We start from the raw sequence: 23,336 nt of genomic DNA, 5'->3' as shown, positions 1-23,336 counted from the left end.
ACACATGTTGGATTTAAATGTATTCATATGTAAAGCCCTCTATAAGAGAAAGTGAGAAACACAACTATTCTCTCTAAGGATAGTATAGAAGTTGAGTTATGAATATCCACAAGTGGCTAAAGATTTTTGAACTTGTATCTGAAACTCATTCCAACATATTAAAGGCAATTCGGTTTCTATTATTTCCATTTTATACATATAACACTTATAAACAGGTAAACGCCATATATGTATAAAACGGAATGCAAACAAGTAGGTTTACATATAATATGTGTCATATAAATGCTGTATACGCAAATATAAACAATGTTAACACAAATATGATATCCCTCTAATAAATTCAAGGCGATTGTAGAAAGGGAGAAAGAGGATATACTAGAAATAGAGTATCTTTTATAAATGAGTATAAGTTGAAACGGCAGAATACTGCAGGTTGCTAAATGTAACAAATGCTGCATCAATTTCATTGAAGGAAACACACAGTCCTTAATACCATGTAGAGTTTTCAAAAAGTAGAATAATTAGTGCTACTATTATTATTCATTTTAAACTCAGACTATTCATCCCATACAAGACAAAATAATGTTGGGCAAGTGCTTCAAATCCTATGATGCCAGATAAATTAAAGAAAAAGTACCATCTCAAATAAATATTTTATTGTAAAAGCGAGTAAATAAAGTGATATTTGGAGAGTGTATTAGTCATTTATTGACGTGTGTGTGTGTGTGTGTGTTTGTGTGTGTATATATATATATATATATATAGCAAATATATGTGTATGTGTGTATATATATATATATATATATATAGCAAATGGAAATAGAACTGTAGGCTCATTTGCATGTCTTAGGCAGGTCTGCAACCCCACCTTTCACCATTATCACCCAGCACACAGCACTTCCACTGCAGCAAGGGATTCTGGGAAATGACATGCAAATTATATTTCCATTTGCTATATGCTTTGGAGGGTTTTTGTCACTTTTTTTACTCACCATAACTTAACTATATATATATAGATATATATATATATATCTATATATATATATATATAATCCACAGAAGCAGCCGGCACTCCACATGCAAGTAGAAAAAATTGGGTGCTTGTCCCATAAAGCAATAATAAACCATATGATACCGTTTGAAGCACGAGATCAGGAGACAGGAGACAGCACTCTGGTAAGTTTGATCACAAGTTTTTGTATTGAAAAAGACACATAAACCGACGTTTCGGTCCCCCAGTGGGACCACCTTGAGAAAGGTCCCACTGGGGGACCGAAATGTCGGTTTATGTGTCTTTTTCAATACAAAAACTTGTGATCAAACTTACCAGAGTGCTGTCTCCTGATCTCGTGCTTCAAACGGTATCGTATGGTTTTTTATATTATAATATATATATATATATATATATATATATATAGTTATACGTTACCGTTCGAAGGATTGGTAAACAAGAGAGAGCACTCAATGTTGAAAATCAAAGTGTATTAGTGAAAGCAAAAATACATCCAGAAACCCAACGTTTTGGTCCTACAGAATGGGACTTTCCTCAGGGGGATACAAAGTACAAAGTATCCCCCTGAGGAAGGTCCCATTCTGTAGGACCGAAACGTTGGGTTTCTGGATGTATTTTTGCTTTCACTAATACACTTTGATTTTCAACATTGAGTGCTGTCTGTTGTTTACCAATCCTTGGAACGGTAACGTATAACTACATTCTCTATATGGGACGTGCACCTGTGGCTTACCAGCACCTATTGGAGTGCCAACTGCCTTATCTGACTATATATATATATATATATATATATATATATATATATATATATATATATATAATCAGAAACAGGGCACACACAAAACAAAATAAAAAAGAATGGACAGGCACTCCTATATGCAAAAAAGTTAAATTGATGGATTCCGTCTATAAACTTAACTTTTTTGCATATAGGAGTGCCTGTTCCTTTTTTTCTGTTTAAATTTTTATATATATATATATATATATATATATATATATATATATATATATATATATATATATATATATATATATATATATATATATATATATATATATATATATATATATATATATATATATATATATATATATATATACACATACACACACACCATCACATTTTAAGTTATGGTGGGTGAAAAGGGCAACAAGAAACCTCCATCATATAGCATATAGCAAATAAAAAGATCACTTGTGAGCACATTCAAAAAGACAGGTCTGCAACCCTTATCACCTAACATACAATGCTCCCACTGCAGCAAGGGATTCTGGGAAATGACATGCAAATGAGCACACAGTGTCACTTTTTGCCTGAAATCCATTTTGCATGGAACCCTTATAAGCTAATGCTCGCTGTTAACACAGCTTTTGAACACAGCATGGGAATCAGATGCAAAGCCAGAGTAACCACTCACAGACATGTTTCAACCTTAATGGGTCTCATCAGTGTGAGGTTGGTTGTACTGGCTCTGCAATTTTCAAGGCTGAAGGATTTACCATACACATTTATATATATGACTAACAACACAAAATGGTCACACTAACACTGGATATCAAAAAAGCAGCAAGAAACCAAGGCATAAAATACAAATCTGAATGATATATAAATAAATCTATAATATAATGCTAGGTGCTAAATGAAATTGAAATATAAAGACACAAAAGAAAACAGAATCTTTATTGAAACACTCAAAAATAACCGCAAATATACATAATATATGAAAATAATCAAAGAATTCATTTTAATTATGAAAATGAATTAAAAAAAATAATTATTTGATTATTTTTATATATTATGTGTATTTGAGTGCTTCAATAAGGATTCCGATTTATTTTGTGTCTTTACATATATATATATTTAGTTAAGTTATGGTGGGTATATATATATATATATATATATATACACACACATATACACACACACACACAACAGTGCACATATAAATGAAGATAGATGTGGTTTCCCTGCCGGTGACCTCGGAGATCCCATATGCTGGCAGTGAGTGAGCTGTGGAGTTATGCTGTGCCCTGTGTGTGCTAGTGTGTGAAAGCTTGCTCAGAGCAGCTCACACTCTCAGCTCTCCCCGCAGATCGATGGCAATCTGTTAGGTGCTTGGGAAGTGGGGTGGGGAGGGTGGGAGCAGCGTGCTCCTCTATTATAATGCCTTTTTGTATAGTGTTTTTTGTTGTCCTGTTTAGAGCCTGGAGGTATGTGTAATCCTGCAGATCACATGTGCTAAATTTACCCCCAGGGGCCGGCAGATGTTCCCTGGAAGACAACGGCACGCGACTGACCTCAAACCATGTATGCGTATATATACTTGCATACACACAGTGTGTGTGTGTGTGTGTGTGTGTGTGTGCGTGAGAGAGAGAGAGAGAGAGAGAGAGAGAGAGAGAGAGAGAGAGAGAGAGAGAGTGTGTGTGTGTGTGTGTGTGTGTGTGTGTGTGTGTGTGTGTGTGTGTGTGTGTGTGTGTGTGTGTTTTTTACCCAGGATCTGTTCTTACCTCTATTCTTTACTTGTGTTGCTGTAACTACTATGGCAAGGTGAGAGAGCAGCGGAGATAGCTGCAGGGCTCAGCTGTAAGGTTTCAAAGTCTCCATAATAAAGTTGACTCAAACAGATCCCTGGGACAATTTATATCCCACAATTCAATGGGGGGTGGGGGGTTGCAATGAATTTAATTTACAAGGAATAACTTGTCCTATAAAAGTTACATATTTTTTGTAGTCATTGTTATTCTATTTAAATAAATTGTTAATGTCAAATGTCAACATCATTGGGATCTCTCTCTCTCTCTCTCTCTCTCTCTCTCTCTCTCTCTCTCTCTCTCTCTCTCTCTATATATATACATACACATATGTATATGTTATGCAGATTGCATAAAGCGCATTACAATTAAGCTTTAAGAGATGATCCGTTTCCAAGAAGATACAAAGAGATATCCCAATGATGTTGACATTTGACATTAACAATTTATTTAAATAGAATAACAATGACTACAAAAAATATGTAACTTTTATAGGACAAGTTATTCCTTGTAAATTAAATTCATTGCAACCCCCCTCCCCCCCATTGAATTGTGGGATATAAATTGTCCCAGGGATCTGTTTGAGTCAACTTTATTATGGAGACTTTGAAACCTTACAGCTGAGCCCTGCAGCTATCTCCGCTGCTCTCTCACCTTGCCATAGTAGTTACAGCAACATAAGTAAAGAATAGAGGTAAGAACAGATCCTGGGTAAAACCCCCATGCAAGAATAAAGTCCCCTTATTTCCTGCCTGGGTCCATGTCAGGGGGATCTTCTGTCCAGAAAGAAAAGGCTGATGAGCAGCTGGCCCCAGTAATCTGATCTAGAAACAAAGGAAAGCCCCCTTGGTTGTGGGATCACAGGTAAACATGGGAGCTTTGTTATGAAAATCAAGGCTAGAGCAGATGATCTGCGGGTTTTGTTGTTGTTGTACCCATCTCTTCTTGAAGGGAGAGTGGGAGAGGGGTAGTTTGATAGGGGAGGAGGGGCGGATGGGATCTACTGTGCTGCTTATCCATCATCTGCCCTCAGTGTGTGGCAGCTGGGCCACGCGACTTCCCCTTTCTTATTGTAATCAGCACATGCCATTGCAAATACTCCTCCAACCTACATGCTCAGTTTCTTAATCCAAACCCCCAGCACACATTCAAAACACAGGCTGCTCTCGCAACCCCCATATCCCAGTGTGCATTTTACTCCCAGAGCTGTTACACTGAGGATAAAATAAATAAACCTCAATGCCTTTTTTTCTCCCCCCACTGACCCACAGATAAAGACCATGTAATACAATTCTTCTGCATCCCATGTGGGCATGTGCCTGGGATTCTGTATAGACCCCACGCACCTGCTTATATACATGGCAAATACTGTACCCTGGATGCAATTCTTGATCCTGACAGAGTTTATAAATCTTGAAACGCAGATTCGGTAGCATTCCGAGTATGTCAATGTTATACAACTAAACCCTCTCGATCTCTCTCTTTCTAAACAAAACAAACAAACCTAGATTTAACATTGATATACAGTACTGACATACGTTTTGTGTATGTGATCTTAATATCATTATATATATATATATATATATATATATATATATATATATATATATATATATATATATATATATACATACACACATACACACATACACACACACACACACACACACACACACACACACACACACACACAAAATACAATATCACATACACACACACACACACATATATATATATATATATATATATATATATATATATATATAAAGAAATTATATTAAGATAACTTGCACACAAACTATATTTGTGTCAGAAATGTAATTTAATGTTCAATTCAATGTTTTTGTATATCACTACACATAAATAGTTCTTCAAACATTTTTTATCATGACACATGTTGACATACATTTTTGAACACTGTCCGAGTGCTCTTTTCGAGTTCCCATACTGTACATGTGCCCAGGTGTCTAGAGACCCGTCTACCATCCCTAAGCAGACATCATATCCCAATGGTGTAGTGCAAATAATGTAAACCAACAGCTGAGGTTCTTGCGCACATACCTATGTAGGAAGAAATGCCTCCACAGGCGAGATTGGAAATGCAGTGTTGTACACATCATGTACATTAAAGTACAAATCAAGACACAACGAAAATACTATTTTGTTCTATTAAATGATTTTATACGGATTATTTATGGGGGTTTAAAACTGAATATGCCTACAGGTGTGCATCATATTTTATAACAAAAATATGGAGGCGAGTCTTCAACAAATCAAAATGAAATTAAAATGAATTCTACAAACAGATATGAAAAGGATACGTGTAAACCCAGCAATTACTTTATTGTGTGTATTGGCTACATTGAGGCGTACAAAGCAAACAACTAATATTTGTCTTATTAAGAATTCAAAATGGTATTTCATCGAGTAAATTGTACCATGTATTATAGTTATGAAGCTGTTCTAAAGGTAACGTGTGTGTGTGTGTGTGTGTGTGTGTGTGTGTGTGTGTGTGTGTGTGTGTGTGTGTGTGTGTGTGTGTGTGTGTGTGTGTGTGTGTGTGTGTGTGTGTGTGTGTGTGTGTGTGTGTTTGTTTTATTATGGTTTCTGGTTGCTTTTCTGAAGCTTACAGGACTCCAAGTCTTTGAAAGTCTTTATTATAGGGAATGTTTACATACGATGTTCCACCTGCAAAAAATGCTGGTCAAAGTCTAAAATGCAATACACCCCAGCCAAAATACACTGTTATTAACAAACATAAGAAAATCACTGTTTGAACAGTTCAATTGCTTGAAAAGGAGATACAGAAATATAGCACTTGGCCTCTTTCAAGTTACCGCTATTTTCAAAGGTTGCATTTATGCTTATCTTATTCCTGCTATAGATTCAAGTAAATGTGTGTGCGAAATAAAACAACAAGCCTCATGAATTCTCTAACAGTGTAAAGAATTATGCAATATAATGTGGGTGGTCTTTTAGACAGTAAAATTCTTGGGGCAGAGGTCTTCTTCCCATACTCTAGTACTGTAGCTTCTATCAATGTCATGTTATTATTATCATTCACACTCCTATTGTACTGCCCTATCAGAGCTTTGTCAATAAATGACTATACTAATAAATGATAGTAAGGATTGCACATGATAATAATGGTGATGACCAAGATGCATTGATCTGATTATGATTCTGTTAATCCAACAGAAAGTTATGCAAAATAAAAACCAAGAGCGTTAAGGAGGAATTTCCCCTTCCAAGTAATTACCTTTTCTATATTCCATAATATTGTCATATATCACATGGATAGTACTATTTAGTGGTGACGGGTGGGTTGTCCTGATGGGGATAGCAACTCTGTAAGTATATATGTGACAGTAACTTTCACAATCTAACTAAATAAGTATTAGGTGAACGAGGGAATATTGTCATCGATATCCTCCAATGTCTATGTATGTCTCACACTACAGCCCTTTCTCGCAATAGTTACTTTCTGCTCTGTTGCGCTTATGTCTGTATGGTCACATTAACCTTGTCTGTATGATTGTAATATAAAGCGCTGGTTATATATAGCATACCAGTATTATAGTGTAATATAGTGACAATAATATTAATAACATCATTATTATCATAATACCATGTTATTATCCTGTAGCCCTACGGATCTACCCGTCAAGCTCTGAAAGGGTTATTAAGTATGTCTTCCAGAAAGGGGTAGATCATGTCTTAGATGACTGCTCCCTAGAGTGATGAGTTAAATGTCCAGCATTGATGGGATTTCATATTTAAGCCTCCAGCACTGAAGATGCTACCAATACGTACTGTATGTGTGCCCAGCACTGACCGACCTATACCTCCAGCACCACGTGGGTTATATATGTGGCATGGTAAGCTCGCACAGTATATACGGTACTTGCAATGTTTTATCATTATATATGTGTGTGTGTGTGTGTGTGTGTGTGTGTGTTTCCACTTCAGCACTGTTATGGGATAAATATATATGCCTGTGTAGCTATGTGACATAATGACAAGTGGTCCATAATGCTGAGATGACACAGAGGTAGCCCAACTCCCCAAAGTGCCTCCAGCTTTCAAACCACAGGAAAAAGAGAGATAGAAAAAAAAATGGATCCAGAGGTGATTAACGTCCCTTTGAGACCCCCGTGAACCTTCAAGGGCGGTGGGACACTGTAAGTGTAAAAGAGAGTATATAGACATGCAGTTGGGAAGTGAAAAAACGCCATTTGGTTGGGAGCAGATGGCTTGCTAGAGGACTGATCGCGTCTAAAGGCGTGTCATCCCCTTCAGCTCCAATCCCCAAAGGGCACCCCTTGTATTCACAATCAATGAAAATTAAAGTGCAAAGAATGGATGAATAGGCAGAGCCCGAGTCCCTCCTTTGTTCACCCCAGCTACTGGTGGGCAGGAGTTAAACTACAACAGGCTCCTATAGAAACCCTTAAGTTAAACAGTCTCCCAGTTACCCCCAGCATCTGAAAAGGGGAGAAAAAAATAATAAAAAAATAATAAAAAAAAGGGGGTAGAGAAGAGATAGGGGAGGAGAAAGAAGCGAAGGGAGGAAAAGAAAAGAAGTGGCTTTCTGCTTGATTTCCCCAATACAGAATCGCGTGGCATAAATTAAGTTGGAGAAGAATAAGTGCACTGGGCAGGACTCTGATGGATTTTATGCTGCCATTCAGATACGCTTTTCAGAAGTAATCGAGAAATCTGTGTCAAGTCAATTTAACAAATGCCTTATACTGAGGGGGGGTTGTTAAGGATTTAGGGCAAGTTTTTTTTTTAAACTTCTCTCTTTCTTAAACAAGTTTAAGTCCCTGCACGTGGAACTTTTGATCTCCATTTTTAGGGGACTGTTTTGCAAATGAATGCACTTTTTTTTGTATCCCACATGTCCAGCAGATTTGGCCACAAAGTTGACTTTTCTTTTGCTCTGCAACTTTAACTTTATCCTGGTGTTTGCTGTCACTTAACAAAATAGAAGGACTTAACAAAGTAGGGTTTTGTTTCAAGGGACAATGACACACAGACAGGTCTCACAGCCAACTGGTTAAATAATTGTTAAACACACAGGGGTATTGCAGTGTTGTTCATATAATCTACTTTGTAACTCATAGTTACTGCACATTGAAGTGGCTACAGTGTGTCAAGAAAGGGTGTATTCTTGTTAAATTATTAATTCCATACAACTTCTTTTGTATTGAACACAAACATTCCTGGACACTGTATTAATGAGCAACTACGTGTAAAACCAGACCCACTCCCATCTTAACATAAGACATCTGCAGGTACTGTATGTGACAAAGATAAAAAATAAAACCTTAGGTGTACAAGTGCACAATACCTGCTACTAAAATACTATTAGCCTTTTTATCCCAAATACAGTGAAGAAATACTCAGGATTTTCTGGATAAATGATTCTCTGCCTTTTCGTTTTAATTATCACTACTTGTAACAATGTGACAATGTAAAACAGGGTAGCTTCTCCCCAAGTGGTACATTGTAAGACCATTTGTGACCAAGACATCTGCAGCACTGCAAGTCACATTGTGCCGTGCCTATGCACGTCCCAGCCCTATAAAGTGGCGGTAAGAAAGCTTTTAGTGTGGCATACCTACAGTGAGGTTATTGTGGTTTAATCCTCCCATTTGCCCACATGCCTGATCTGTGCTGAAATGATCTGTTACAATTAAAACGAGACTTACTGTACACAGGCGGCCATACACCTGGCACCCTAATATAATAAGTCACTTTCCCTAAATACCAACAGCAGTGTTCCTAACCAAAGTCGGGGATAAGCAGAAACCTAAAAAACAACAACAACAACAAAACACTGCTTAGTTACCCCCATATAATAGAAGGCAATACAAAAGTTTATTTCCATCTGAACTTGTGATCCTATTAAAAATCATAATGTTGGACAAAACAAAAGTCCCACTGATGGATGTGTAATGTATAAAAATGGTGTAAAAATAAATAAGGTGATGGTTGTTGCAACGGAAAGTTTTTTTTTCTTTCTTTCTTCTATCTCCTAGGAGTGATTTTCTTTCAAGACAAATGTGTGCACATTGTTGTAGAGGCTGCACCGTGCGCCGCCGAGGGGAGCTCTTTCTCTCCCTTGTATTGTGCAGGGGAGCAGGTGCTGGCTGCATTACCATACAGCTGAGAGCACAAAGGGCCAACTCATTCACCCCTCGCACAATAACAAACTGCTTAATGACAGCCACGCGAGCGACACACACCAACCTCACTTCTACTTATACACAGGGGCTGCAGGAGGAAAGAGAGGGGGGGGGGGGGGGGAGCACGGTGAAGAAGAAGAGGTGAAGAAGAAGAGGGGATGAAGAAGGAAGAGATGAAGAAGAAGAGGGGGTGAAGAAGGAGGTGAAGAAGAAGAGGGGATGAAGAAGGAAGAGATGAAGAAGAAGAGGGGGTGAAGAAGGAAGAGATGAAGAAGAAGAGGGGGTGAAGAAGGAGGTGAAGAAGAAGAGGGGATGAAGAAGGAGGTGAAGAAGAAGAGGGGATGAAGAAGGAAGAGATGAAGAAGAAGAGGGGGTGAAGAAGGAGGTGAAGAAGAAGAGGGGATGAAGAAGGAGGTGAAGAAGAAGAGGGGATGAAGAAGGAAGAGATGAAGAAGAAGAGGGGATGAAGAAGGAGGTGAAGAAGAAGAGGGGATGAAGAAGGAAGAGATGAAGAAGAAGAGGGGGTGAAGAAGGAAGAGATGAAGAAGAAGAGGGGGTGAAGAAGGAGCAGGTGAAGAAGAAGAGAGGGGTGAAGAAGAGGGGGATGGAGAAGGAGGAGGAAAAGAAGAGGGTGTGAAGAAGAAGAGGGGGTGACGAAGGAGGAGGAAGAGGGGGGGGGGGGGTGGAGGAGGGAGTTAAGAAAAATAGAATAAGGAGGAATAGAAGCAAGGCTGTATAACGTGAGAGAGGGAGAAGTCAGAATAAGAAAAAAAAGAAGCGATGGGTGAGGAGAGAATAAGCAAGAACAGGGCAAGAAGAGGTGGAAATAAAAGGAGCCAAACGTAGGTAAAAGAAAAAAAAAGAAAAATATTGTCGCAATAGGCTACGGTCGGCATTACAAAGAAGTTGGGGGGTTGAGAGGGGGGTGCAATAAATAAATAAAGTTACTATGAAATGGACTATAGTAAACGAGCGCTGTCAATCACACGTGTTTGCCCTTTGCATCGCTTTGCCATAGAGGAGATGATATCAGGTACCTAAAAAAAAGCTTTCAACTAGAAAGCAGCCAATACATATCCAATATTGCAACAAATGAATAAGCCCGTCCCTGCACAGTGCAGAAGGGATTCCCATGTCCCTCGCAGCAGTGGCTGGCAGCGCTGGCTCCAGTGCACGGTGCAGCGTCTCCTTACACTTGCAGAGTTCAGGTTGCTGGCAGGGAACACCGCTCAGTGTACAGTGCAAGTTGATCAGCTTTTTTTTGCCCGAGGTGGCTCATGTGTTGTGATCTATAATTCCCTCCCCCTTTTCCCATAAACAGAGGAAATCCCCGCAAATTGTCATCAACCAGCTTTCTTCATTTTTTTTTTTTTTTTTTAAGGGAGGGCAGATCTGGACTTTAGTAAATGTTCAAGAGGTAATTATTATACATCTCACAATGTAGATTTGTTTTCCTCCTGGATTGTGTTGCTTTTTTTTTTTTTTTTTCGTAGGAGGGGTGGAGGGAGGTAGGGGGGTGACAGAAGTGTGTTGAGCCACGGGGGAGGAAGTTAAGGGGGTGTTGCCACTATGCAGATAACTGGAGGGAGGAGGGGGTATCTTCAGGTTAAAAATTTTCAGGAATGTAAATGAGTGTTTTTGTGTGTGTGTGTGTGTATGTGTGTTATGAGCAGAGGAAAGAGGGAGGGGAGAGGGTTTAGAGGAGGGAGGATTGCACATTTTACAGCTCACTGACCATTTGGCGATCCATTGAGAGGAGGGTTTGGAAAAGTGGCTCCTTTGTGACATCCCTGGACAGATTGGGGGTCTGCTCATTTACATCTCATTAGCCATGCAGGCGGCAGGCTGCATATAAAGGAAGGCAGGCGTCCAGCGAGAGCCAGATCCTCCTCACTGCTTCACACTCAGAGAGCCAAGATCAAAACGGGAGGTGGAGAGAGAGGCACAGGGGACAGACACTTCACTTAACACTTCTCTTCCACTTCCGATCTGAACACTGCATTTTCCCTACAGCTTGGATTCTTTTAAAAAAAATACAGATAATTTGGAGAAAGAAAAGAAATAGCTTCAGGAAACACGAAATATTGTGTGATCTGCTGTTGCTTTTCCATTTTTTTCCTCGTTTTTTTGGGGGGACATCAACAAGTCAAGAGGTAGATCGGTAGAAAGAAGACATCTCTGTACCTGGAATTGTAGCCTGGGCTCGGAATTGCTAGATATTATCTGCTATCAATCTCTTTGGAGAAGACAATTTCTACTCATATTTATTTGGATTTTTTTGGTTGATTTATTTTATTCTGTTTTGTTCCTATGGGCCAGAATATTAGGTGAAGGCAATAAAAAACAACAACAATAATAATAATAATAAAAAAAACAAGTGGATGGGAAGATAAACACAAGTTGATGATTAGAATTGCAATCTTTACCTAGCACCAATCTCCACCTTTTTTTGTTGTTGCCATTCACAAGATCTGTCACTCAATGAAAGGGCGTATCTAAAGAAGAGAAAAAGAGACTTGAAAGGGGGAAAGCACAGATCTGTCTGCGGCAGTCACTTGTTCCCAGGCTGCTTGTCAGACACTTTCTTGTGCACTGATATATCTTGCTTGTAGCGTTATCACATACAGCAGTTCAAGGCGATTTACCCAAGATGGGACGTCAGTCCATGCTGACTCTTGCCATCCTCACTACCCTACTGTACCAGGTAAGGATCTGGATTTCATGTTTTATTTATTTATTTAGATCTGCTGTGATTACAAAGATGCGTTTGATTAAACTGTATGGGAATGGCAGAGTGCAGACGTGGGGGAAAGTCAGGCGGCAGCTACATGATTTAAATACAGTTATGGTGCATGGGGGGGAAATAAAGTCCATGACATCGCGAAGGTGCGTAACATGCTGTTAGGTGATAAGTACAGCACTGTTATCTGCTTCCTACTCATAGGCTCGTCACACAGGTCACTTTGTGATCCTCTGTCCTGATCATACATTATTACCCTGCTGAATTCACCCAGTCGTTTCTAAGTTCTGGATGTCAGTCACCCAGCACTTACTACCGAATCTGATCTTTGTGTGTGGCACAGTGCAAATCTATTGGCTACATTGTGATATAGGAGTGTTTGCAGCAGGCTGTCTGTGAGACCTGCTTGTCATTATATATCTATCTATCTATCTATCTATCTATCTATCTATCTATCTATCTATCTATCTATCTATCTATCTATCTATCTATTTGGACCGAAGTGTTGATGGACTAAATAAATCACAATTTCTTTAAAAGTACATGTGAGTGTTTAGTGTATACACCGTCGTTTCTAAGATTATGACACACACACACACACACACACACACACACACACACACACACACACACACACACACACACACACACACACACACACACACACACACACACACTATAAATATATATATATACATATATATATATATATATATTTTTTTTACTTCCTACACCAGAGATGTAATTTCACCATTCTTGCTCTGATGAGTAATTCTTGATGTCTCTTTGCCTCGCAGGTTTCCTGCTCTGGGCTCTTCGAGCTGAAGCTGCAGGAGTTTGTCAATAAGAAAGGCTTAATGGGGAACATGAACTGCTGCCGGGGTGGGATGTCCGGTGTCTCCGGCTCCCTGGGCTTGCTGCAGTGCGAGTGCAAGACCTTCTTCAGGATCTGCCTCAAGCACTATCAGTCCAACGTGTCCCCGGACCCTCCTTGTACCTACGGCAGCTCCATCACCCCAGTACTGGGATCCAGCTCCTTCAATGTCCCGGACAGCAGCAGCTCGGACCCGGCTTTCACCAACCCAATCCGATTCCCCTTCGGATTCACCTGGCCTGTAAGTGATCTCTTATCCACGCCTCCCTTGCTTTTGGTTGGGTGATGTCTGTGTGCTGCAGGGCTAGGGTCAGGAGAACAGGTTGCTAGCCCATGCAGAATGAACATTGAGGACTGGTGCACGAAGCAGTATGAATTATTAGACGGCACAGTGCAGCTCTAGCAGCATTAATGATGCTAGATTTGGGATCATAGGGCTGAGGGGTGGATGTATATAAAGGGTGCTATTATGAATAGTTGCTGGGTATCTTTATTTTTTGGCATCCTGAAATCATGGGCTAATGAGTGGTGGAAGACCATTTCCTTAGAATAAATTTATAATGTGCGATTGGTATGATGACATTTGAAAAACGACTCACTTATGATGGCAAGGGCTTGCAAGCAACTCTGAAAGGGTTAAGTAGTTGTTGATAGCCACTATCATAATAGGGGTTTTTAGAGGGTGGTGGCTCATTATGCAGAGTATAAAGATAATGGAGGCTGATGGTGCTGATTAAAAATACTAAGGCCATCTATAGGGTGGGGTCGGATTACAGAAGGTGAAATAAGCACATTGATGAAAGAAGAGGTGGCACTCAGATAAGGAACTGGTGGCCTGAGGGGAGGTTTATTTTTTAGGGGTTTACATCTGTCCATATATCCCAAGGGGATGTTTGGTAGCCAGAGCTCAAAGAGATCTTGCTGAAAGGCTGAGATTTTGTGTGTGTGTGTGTGTGTGTGTGTATGTATGTGTGTGTGTGTGTGTATGTGTGAAGGGGGTGGGGAAAATCGAGATAGAAAAAAAGTGCTATTTGTCATTACCTAGTCCTCCCCCCCCCCCCCCCCCCAAAGGGAACAAGTGTTATGGTGTGGGAAATGCCACTGCCCCTTCTCTCCCCCTCTTGTCTTTGGAGCTGGTTGTATAATTGTCAGCTCAGCGTGAAATTCCCAAAGGATTCATTTTACAGCCATCCTCAATGTGTGAAACTGGGGAAATTAAGCGTGAAGATTAATGACAGCAGCCCTGCCAGGCCACTGATCAACCTACTCCCCCCCCCTCCCTTCTATGCCTTGCAAGCACCCATGGCACTTAAGGAGTTAATGCAAAAAATCCAACTTTATCCCTATGCATAAATGGTGTGCTGGACATCAGCTAAGGGGTTAACCTGTGCAGCCCTTTCAGTGAACTTCTGTGATCCCTCTGGCACCACAGGGATTTAACAATGCCGAATAATAAAACAAACTAAAAAAAATACACACATCAGGAACTAACTATTAAAAAGTCCACCCACTTCCTTAGAAAAAGTGAAAACATGTTGCTAGTCAATGCAGTTCACATTGCCTCGCCTATCTATGAGATAAGCAGTGCTGAAGGTTTTATACCTAGGCTGTGTATTTTTAATGTGACTGAATAGATTTTAAAGGTCAGTTACCATTTTTGTGTGTTTGTTTGCAGATTGTTATTTTTTTAATCAATTCCATTTTTTTAACCGCTGTTTCTTATTCTTCTCTTGCGCAGGGTACCTTTTCCCTTATAATTGAAGCACTACACACGGATTCCGCAGATGACTTGAGCACAGGTAAGGAACATGCTGTACATCTGGGCCACATACACTTAGCATACAGGTAGCGAGCTTTGACTGAGGCTGTTTCCAGCCCAAGCATACTGACTTAATCCTTTCACTGGCTCTGAGCTCTTTAAGAGATTTACCCATTAAATGCAATAAGACAACATTGTACCCATCTATCTGCCTTTATCAAAACACATTCACAAAGCACTTTAGGTATTGATATACATGTGGCACAAAATCACCTGCTTAGTACCACTTACAGGCTTCTACATGTTTTGCTAGCTGGGATGTTTGCAGTGATTTTAATTAATCTTCTCTTTTCCTTCCTTCGACAGATAACAGTGATCGTCTGATCAGCCGCCTTGCCATCCAGAGGCACCTGACCGTGGGCGGAGAGTGGTCCCAGGATCTACATAGCAGCAGCCGAACTGAACTCAAGTACTCCTACCGCTTTGTGTGCGACGAACATTATTATGGGGAGGGCTGCTCCGACTACTGCCGCCCAAGGGACGATGCCTTCGGACACTTCTCCTGTGGCGATAGGGGAGAGAAAGTCTGCAACCCTGGATGGAAGGGACAGTACTGCACTGAACGTAAGTCCTGAGAGTGCAAACACGGGAATGTGTGAAAGAGAGAGAGGGAGTTATAGCTGCAACAAGTTGTCCAGTCTACTGTGATGCAGTGGACAAGATTTGTAATTAACATTGTAGTTGCGCAACCAAGTAACGCTTGACTTCAAAAGTGGTTCGGAAATTTAATGTGAACTTTCATGTATTTTTTATAACTCTGTGCCCAGGACATACTTGAAAACGAGAGGTATCTCTCAATGTATTACTTCCTGGTAAAACATTTTTATAAAAAAAAAAAAAAAAATGGGGAGACAACCAGACGTCTCTCTCAGCTTAGTGGGGTACTCAGTGGCGGGGCTGGCATTCATCAGTCACTCAGTAACACTCAGTGGGATTCAACAGAAGTAGCACAAATACACAGCAAATTCCCATGTGAAGAAAAAATAGCTAAGAAGGTCCCTTCTGTTGCATCACCTGTTTTCACACTGATCTCATATCATTTTCTTGTTGGGTGTTGTATTGTTTATTTTATCCACCCCTTTGTATCAAGAGTTTTTCCATAGAGTATCTCATTAATCATGTTGATCAGTTCTTTTTTTATGCTGTCTGTTGGGGGTGTTGCACTCTATTTTTCTACATCCAGTGTCACATTGCTGTGTAAAATGTGCCCAGCCTGCTTAACGAGCTTGTCTTAAGCAAAGGAAGCAGGAAGAGCCCCCCTTCCCCCACTCCCCTTTGTCAGACTGGTGCCCCTCTTTCTTCTAAGAACTTTAGACCATCTATTTGAATGATAATAATAATGAAAAGTTTGCAGAGAAACCACACGCGTGCCATAGATTAGATCTCTGCTGCGATTGGTTGGAGGGGGAGCACCCCACGGGTGTGATTGGTGGAGGGGAGTAGGGTATTGTTGCAGAAGGGCAGCTGCTGGGAGAGAATACACAATAGAGCAGCTGTCCTGTACTGGCACCCTGCACGCCAGCTGTCCACTCTTATCTGCACACACTCGCTGGGATATTAAGGGGAGGAACCATGTGTGTATAGAATTAGGAAGAGAAAAAAAAAAGGACTTCTGACCCTCACTGGGAAGAAAAGTGTGTATAAAGGGGGAGGGGAGATGGGAATTGTGAGCCCTCTTTTGTCTGTGTGTAAATGTGTTAATGCTTGTTTGCAAGTGACCAGCAAAGCTCCCAGTTACCAAGCAAGATCAGTAACCCAACAGCCTGGGGAGATTAGCTGCGATGTTATTGGCAGAGTGTGCCAGTAGTACATCATTGACTGACACAAATGTGTTATATGCAGGCAGAGATATACTGTATTGCAGTGCTTATGTTTTCAATTTCTCTTGCAGCTATTTGTTTGCCTGGATGTGATGAACACCATGGATATTGTGACAGACCCGGGGAGTGCAAGTGAGTTCAGTTTCTACACTGTTTATCCTTGAACTAAAACAAGCTATATATGTATTTTTATGTATACACACACATATATACGTGTGTGTGTGTGTGTGTATATATATAAATATATATATATATATATATATATATATATATATATATATATATAATCTCATACACACATATAATAGATTTATCCTTGGTTATTTCATTTTGCGCTAGCAATACATGCTGGATTGTACATATTAAAACATTGTTCCTGAAAATGATTGTAGTCCGTATGTTGTAGCTCACAGCTTCTCAGCACCACAATCTCCCTAATTCTCCCTCCAGCTATAAAACACAATGTCAAAGGATGACACTACACAAGCGCTTTTAGAAATGTGACTCTAGTCCCTCTTCTTAAGTCCGTCTACCTATAACCAGTATGTAACTGGTCCCTTGTTGCCTTTTTCAGATGCAGAGTTGGTTGGCAAGGTCGCTACTGTGATGAATGCATTCGCTACCCAGGCTGTCTGCATGGCACGTGCCAGCAGCCCTGGCAATGCAACTGCCAAGAAGGCTGGGGTGGCCTTTTCTGTAACCAAGGTAAGCCTCGTTCATTTTTATTCACAACTTTTTATTACTGAGATGTCCTGTCCACATGCAACATGACAGATAGGTGCAGACAAATGGCATGGTTTTAATGTAAGGCCTCCCATTTCTTTCCTACAGATCTTAACTACTGCACCCACCACAAGCCATGCAAGAATGGAGCCACTTGCACCAACACCGGCCAGGGAAGTTACACCTGCTCTTGCCGTCCTGGGTACACTGGCTCCAACTGCGAGATCGAGATCAACGAGTGCGATACCAACCCTTGCAAGAACGGAGGAAGCTGCACTGTAAGTCGCCCAAGCTCTACTTCTGTAACCACAGTGCAGGGGTCTGAAGTTTCTGAAGCTCCATTTACAATAGCGATGTGGGATAAAAATGTATAGAAAATGCATACTATACAAATTCCCTACAAATTGTAAATCTACAGTTTTAGCATCTAACGATGCAGAGTGTTGATCAACCTTTCTTATAGTGTTGATTAATATTGATCAGTTATGTATCTCGTTAGCAGTAAAAAAAAAATGTTTTATTAATTAATATGGTTTAATCAACGTGCACTTCAATTCTGTTCTGCTGTCTTTAACTTGCGCAGTGTTACATGATCCGTTCCTTTGTTTTAACAGGACCTTGAGAATAGCTATTCATGCTCCTGCCCACCAGGCTTCTATGGTAAAAACTGTGAGCTCAGTGCTATGACCTGTGCAGATGGACCCTGCTTTAACGGAGGGAGGTGCACGGATAACCCAGATGGTGGATACAGCTGCCTCTGCCCAGTGGGTTACTCTGGCTTCAACTGTGAAAAGAAAATTGATTACTGCAGCTCCAATCCTTGTGCCAATGGTAAGAAATGTTGATCCCCAATTGCATTGCATCAATCAAAAAGTAGTCATCACAATACAACTAATTGCTTATAGAATATTCTTCACAGCAGTAAAATGTCAACTTTTGCCCCCAGTGGTTACAATGACAACTCGTATAACTTTGGCAAAAAAAATAACAATCAAGAACTACCTACCAAAAACAGGACCAAACTAAGACAGCACCACCTTGAAAACCTGTTTTGTCCTTGTTTACATTGTATAAAAAGTAGAATATAAGCAAAGCAGGTGTGGGCTGCAAAATGGATATTGTTACACATTTTTCACAAACCTGCCAGTAATTAATAGTAAATTAAAATAAAAAAAGATTTAGTAGCTTTGTATTAAAAAACATAATTTCTCTTGGACGATGTAGACCTCCAACTTTCCCGCGCATTACTGTAATTAGCAGCACAGTTACCACTGTTTTGATGTTTGCTTTTGCTGCCCACGTACCAATGTGCCTTTATTGACCATTTGCTGCTTGGCTTTGTTACAGGAGCTCGCTGTGAGGATCTTGGAAATTCCTATATATGCCAGTGCCAAGAAGGCTTCTCTGGAAGGCACTGTGATGACAACCTGGATGACTGTGCTTATTTTCCCTGCCAGAACGGTGCGACCTGCCAGGACGGGATTAATGACTATTCCTGCACATGCCCTCCTGGGTACATTGGGAAGAACTGCAGCACTCCCATCAGTAAGTGTGAGCACAACCCGTGCCACAACGGGGCCACGTGCCACGAGAGGAATAACCGCTACGTGTGCGAGTGTGCTCGGGGCTATGGTGGCCTTAATTGCCAGTTTCTACTCCCTGAGCAGGAGAAAACCGTTGTTGTTGACTTCACCGAAAAGTACACAGAAGGGCAAAGTGGACATTTCCCATGGATTGCGGTGTGTGCCGGGATTATCCTGGTGCTAATGCTGCTGCTGGGCTGTGCTGCCGTGGTTGTCTGTGTGCGGTTCAAGGTGCAGAAGAGGGTCCACCAGCCTGACGCCTGCCGTGGCGAGGCCAAGACCATGAACAACCTAGCCAACTGCCAACGAGAGAAGGACATTTCCGTCAGCATCATCGGCACCACCCAGATCAAAAACACCAACAAGAAAGTGGACTTTCTCTGTGAAAGCAATACTGATAAAAATGGCTACAAAGCCAGTTATCCATCTGTGGATTATAATTTAGTTCATGAGCTTAAGAACGAGGACTCAGCAAAGGAGCGCAGCAAATGCGAAGCCAAGTGCAGCTCGAGTGACTCGGACACAGAAGAGATGCACTCAGTACAATTAAAGAGGTACGTTCCCCGCCATCATCATATTAGCAGACTTCTTATAGCCTCTAATAGTTTTTTTCACACCATATGGTTTAATTCAAGCAGGCTAAAGTTTTGTTTTCGTATCTGTTACCCACAGTGATTGTTCAGAAAGAAGACGACCAGATTCCGTCTACTCCACATCGAAAGACACAAAGTACCAGTCTGTATATGTCATATCAGATGAGAAAGACGAATGCATCATAGCAACTGAGGTCAGTATCATCATCCATGAATTTAGTTCTCATTCGTATTAGGAGATGAGATTCGGTTTGGGGATTCCCAACTTCAATACGCCTGAAGGCCACATAGAAGGAAAGACCTCTGTATGAGGTCCACGAAGAGACAATTATCATACGCAGTAATGCAAAGAAGCAGGGGGATTTAAGGCAGATTCGTTTTTATGGCTTTCTTATGACCCAGGTCTCCCCAATAATTAGTTTCACTTGAGAGCGCAGTCGGGATAACAAAGTATCCATTAATGTGTTTGCTCAGGTCTGACTTATTATTATTATTTATTACCAATAATAACATGAATAGATTTTTGTGTTGTGCTTGTTTCATTTTAGATATTAATGTCTTCATTTTAAAAGTAAATATGGCGTGTGCGTAAAACCAAATCACCTTGGAAAAACAGCAACGCCAACAGAATAAAATTAATATTGTTTACCGCCACTCGCAGTCCAAAAGCCCCTTGTAAACAAATCCGTGTTCAAGAACTTCTTGAATGAAGCAAGTGCAACATGTGGCAAATACATGATTAGAGCCTTGGGTATGAATTAGACAGTGAGAAAATGGAATACCTTTTACAGTTTGAACAAAATCTACAGATCTATGTGAACAGACCCCGCAACATCTGCCTAATAGTTTTCTTCCTCTCTCTCTCTCTCTCTCTCTCCCAGGTGTAAAATGGAAGCTGTACAACACAAGTTCTTGTCAAATATTCAGAGGTGACACGCCCGCGTGAATGCTGCTGATGAAAGAAGGAGGGGGGACATCCCTTCGTTGACTGCTGCTGAGACACTAACTTCGGACCGAGCTGGTTCTCTACTGAAGTTAGCAAATTGACTGCAAAACAAGACGGACACCCCAAGCTAGTCTCCGTGTCCGGACATAAACTGTTGCACTGCTGTTTCTGAACTTCTCCATTGCACTATGGACAGTTGCTTTTTTTTTTTTAATTATTATTATAAATATATATATATATATATTTAATGAATGGACTTCTACGTACTGCAGAGGAAGAGGGCACTGCCTGAGGTGTATATTTTGGATTCGTATGAGCCACTCCGTTGTTTAACTACAGACAGACACTGCCTTCGTTGTCTTTTTGATACTAAAAGGTGTTTTTCCACTCGGTCAAAAAATGGGCGTTATTTTTTGAACTTGTAAAACTATTTTTACGATATTTGTAAAGCTTGAGTATTTGTGATGTTCATTTTTATAATTTAAACCTTGGTAAATATGTACAAAGGCACTTCGGGTCTATGTGACTATATTTTTTTGTATATATATGTATTTATGGAATATTGTGCAAATGGTATCTGATTTTTTTCTATTGTTTTTGTTAATGAAGGAATTCATTTTTAAACTATTTTTCCAAAATAAATACTATGAATGATAACATTTGGAGCCCTTACTTACTATTGGAAGACTGTGATAGTTTGCATCAGACCTTTGGTGAGCTTCATCTATACCACTATTATTATTATTATTATTATTATTAAGAAATATTAGACAGGGATCTAAAGACAAATACAGGAATTTTCCAAACATAAAATTGAATAACTCTGAAGTGTTGAAAAAGGACAAATCTTGTTGAAAGTGTTTACAAACAAAAACAAAATATTTTCTAAAATACTGTATTTGCGTACTGCGACTCTCAAGAAAGTATATAGTTATATCGCTAGAGTGGCATGCAACATAGTGCATGGTAATTCATCAATGGGTGAGTTCCAATTTTAGCACAAAGCATTACACCACTGTGAATATGGTTAATTACAGCAATAGAGCATTACAACAATGACGTATAAGGACCCTGAACTTCTCTATACACTCCCAGTTCTTTAAATGCCCCTGTTCACAAGTTGAATACCACTATGAAACACTTGCAGATGATAGTCCGTCGCACTCTGATGGACACTGAAAGCAGTGTAAAGGTTTAAATTAAAAACTAGTCAACGTTTTGATCCCAGTTGTGGACCTTGAGAAAGGTCCATAAGTAAAACCGAAATATCGTTCAGTTTTTAATTTTTTTTTTTTATAACTTGTTCTTTATTGGTTTTAACAGTGTTACAGGAAATGCATACATCCATTGACTTCTTTATGTTTTCCAATAGCGAATACATATTTAATTACAATTTTGCTTAACTTAAAGCAAAAATAAAAGGATAACTGGGAAAGGAAGGATAGGGAGGGGGGGGGGGCTGGGGTGCGGGGGGAGGGTTCAGGGTCCTCACTACTTCCAGATTTTCTAAACGCCCATTCTCTGCCGTTTTCCCTGGGTGAAATGTATCTTGCATTAGAACTTAATCACCTTTCTTGGTCTTTGGGAATTGATATCTGCTTCCAACATCAAAGGAGAATGCACCTGGTATTATCATAGCCAAATTGTGGACCTTTCCACTCCTGGGATATCTGTTTGGGCCAGCCAAGGATGTTGTTCAGTTTTTAATAAACCTTCACACTGTTTCGAAATCCATGAGCGTGCGATGGATTGTCTTCTGCTAGTTAGCAGGAACCCTTCCTGCTCGCGTCGGTGCCCGTGGCAGTACACCTTTACAGCGTGAGTGCTTCCCCTTGTGTACTGCTATAAAAGACTCCTGACTCGAACTGGGATATATATGGGATATATAAAAACGTGATATGGGGTATTGTGCCCGTTGTGGCGGTAACAGCCATTGACTGTAATTGCAATTACTGCCAGAACGGGTGTGACACGCCACATCTCATTTTGCTAAATCAAGGGCAGTTTGGTCCTTGTCATGCTGGTCATGTTAACTCCCTTGTTGCAAGAACGGTTTGCAATCCATTGCAAAGCACCGCATTACAATCTACTCTGCCAGTGACATGTTTACAGGTTCAATTCCTGATATTCCACTTTGAATATATATATTTTTTTTTTATGACCGCTTTCAATAAAGCATTTTATGCTCTTTTAACACTCCAGTGATAAATCTGTTTGTACATTTTTTGGGGGACATAAAAAATAAATGTTTTTTTCCCCCCATAAGAAACAATGGGGGATTTTCAGCATATGCCTATATGGGTTATCGCACCGAGATTGCATGGCGTCCAAGTCAATGGTAGTTTAGGCAGGATCGCAGAGTGATACCTGGTATCGACACTTAGTGAATCCTGGTGAATGTCTAGGTGACAAATCTGAGCCAACCTCTCAATATGATGTGAAGCTGCTTCTCCATATCAAGCTCAGATCCCCCTTGATTTAGAGAAGCAGCTTTAAATCA

At 40.2% G+C, this 23,336-nt stretch overlaps 2 protein-coding genes across 2 annotated transcripts in view; one reads left to right on the top strand and one right to left on the bottom strand.

The window, feature by feature from the left end:
• Positions 1–3,547, bottom strand: part of FAM120B (family with sequence similarity 120 member B) — a 140,481-nt gene extending 136,934 nt beyond the window's left edge. The window contains exon 1 of the mRNA XM_075597018.1: positions 3,524–3,547. The gene's annotated coding sequence lies outside the window, so the exon portion shown is untranslated. The remainder of the gene's footprint in view (positions 1–3,523) is intronic.
• A 7,865-nt stretch (positions 3,548–11,412) lies between these two features.
• DLL1 (delta like canonical Notch ligand 1) lies at positions 11,413–21,438 on the top strand. The gene is made up of 11 exons (XM_075597013.1): positions 11,413–12,442; positions 13,276–13,593; positions 15,091–15,151; positions 15,478–15,735; positions 17,063–17,123; positions 17,566–17,696; positions 17,823–17,992; positions 18,329–18,545; positions 19,062–19,851; positions 19,970–20,084; positions 20,772–21,438. Exons 1-11 carry the CDS (start codon positions 12,389–12,391, stop codon positions 20,775–20,777), a joined length of 2,181 nt encoding a protein of 726 aa, XP_075453128.1. The 5' UTR covers positions 11,413–12,388; the 3' UTR covers positions 20,778–21,438.
• Positions 21,439–23,336: the final 1,898 nt, after the last annotated feature.

The sequence above is a fragment of the Ascaphus truei genome, chromosome 4 (assembly GCF_040206685.1).
Source record: "Ascaphus truei isolate aAscTru1 chromosome 4, aAscTru1.hap1, whole genome shotgun sequence".
Taxonomy (NCBI): domain Eukaryota; kingdom Metazoa; phylum Chordata; class Amphibia; order Anura; family Ascaphidae; genus Ascaphus; species Ascaphus truei.
The sequence above is the reverse complement of the archived record's forward strand: the minus strand, read 5'-3'. Positions and strand labels throughout refer to the sequence as shown.

Coding starts and splice junctions, on each gene's coding strand:
- DLL1 (XM_075597013.1), top strand. CDS start 12,389: ATGGGACGTCAGTCCATGCTGACTCTTGCCATCCTCACTACCCTACTG. Junction 13,594..15,090: donor CCTTCGGATTCACCTGGCCT/GTAAGTGATCTC, acceptor TCTCTTGCGCAG/GGTACCTTTTCCCTTATAAT. Junction 19,852..19,969: donor CACTCAGTACAATTAAAGAG/GTACGTTCCCCG, acceptor TGTTACCCACAG/TGATTGTTCAGAAAGAAGAC.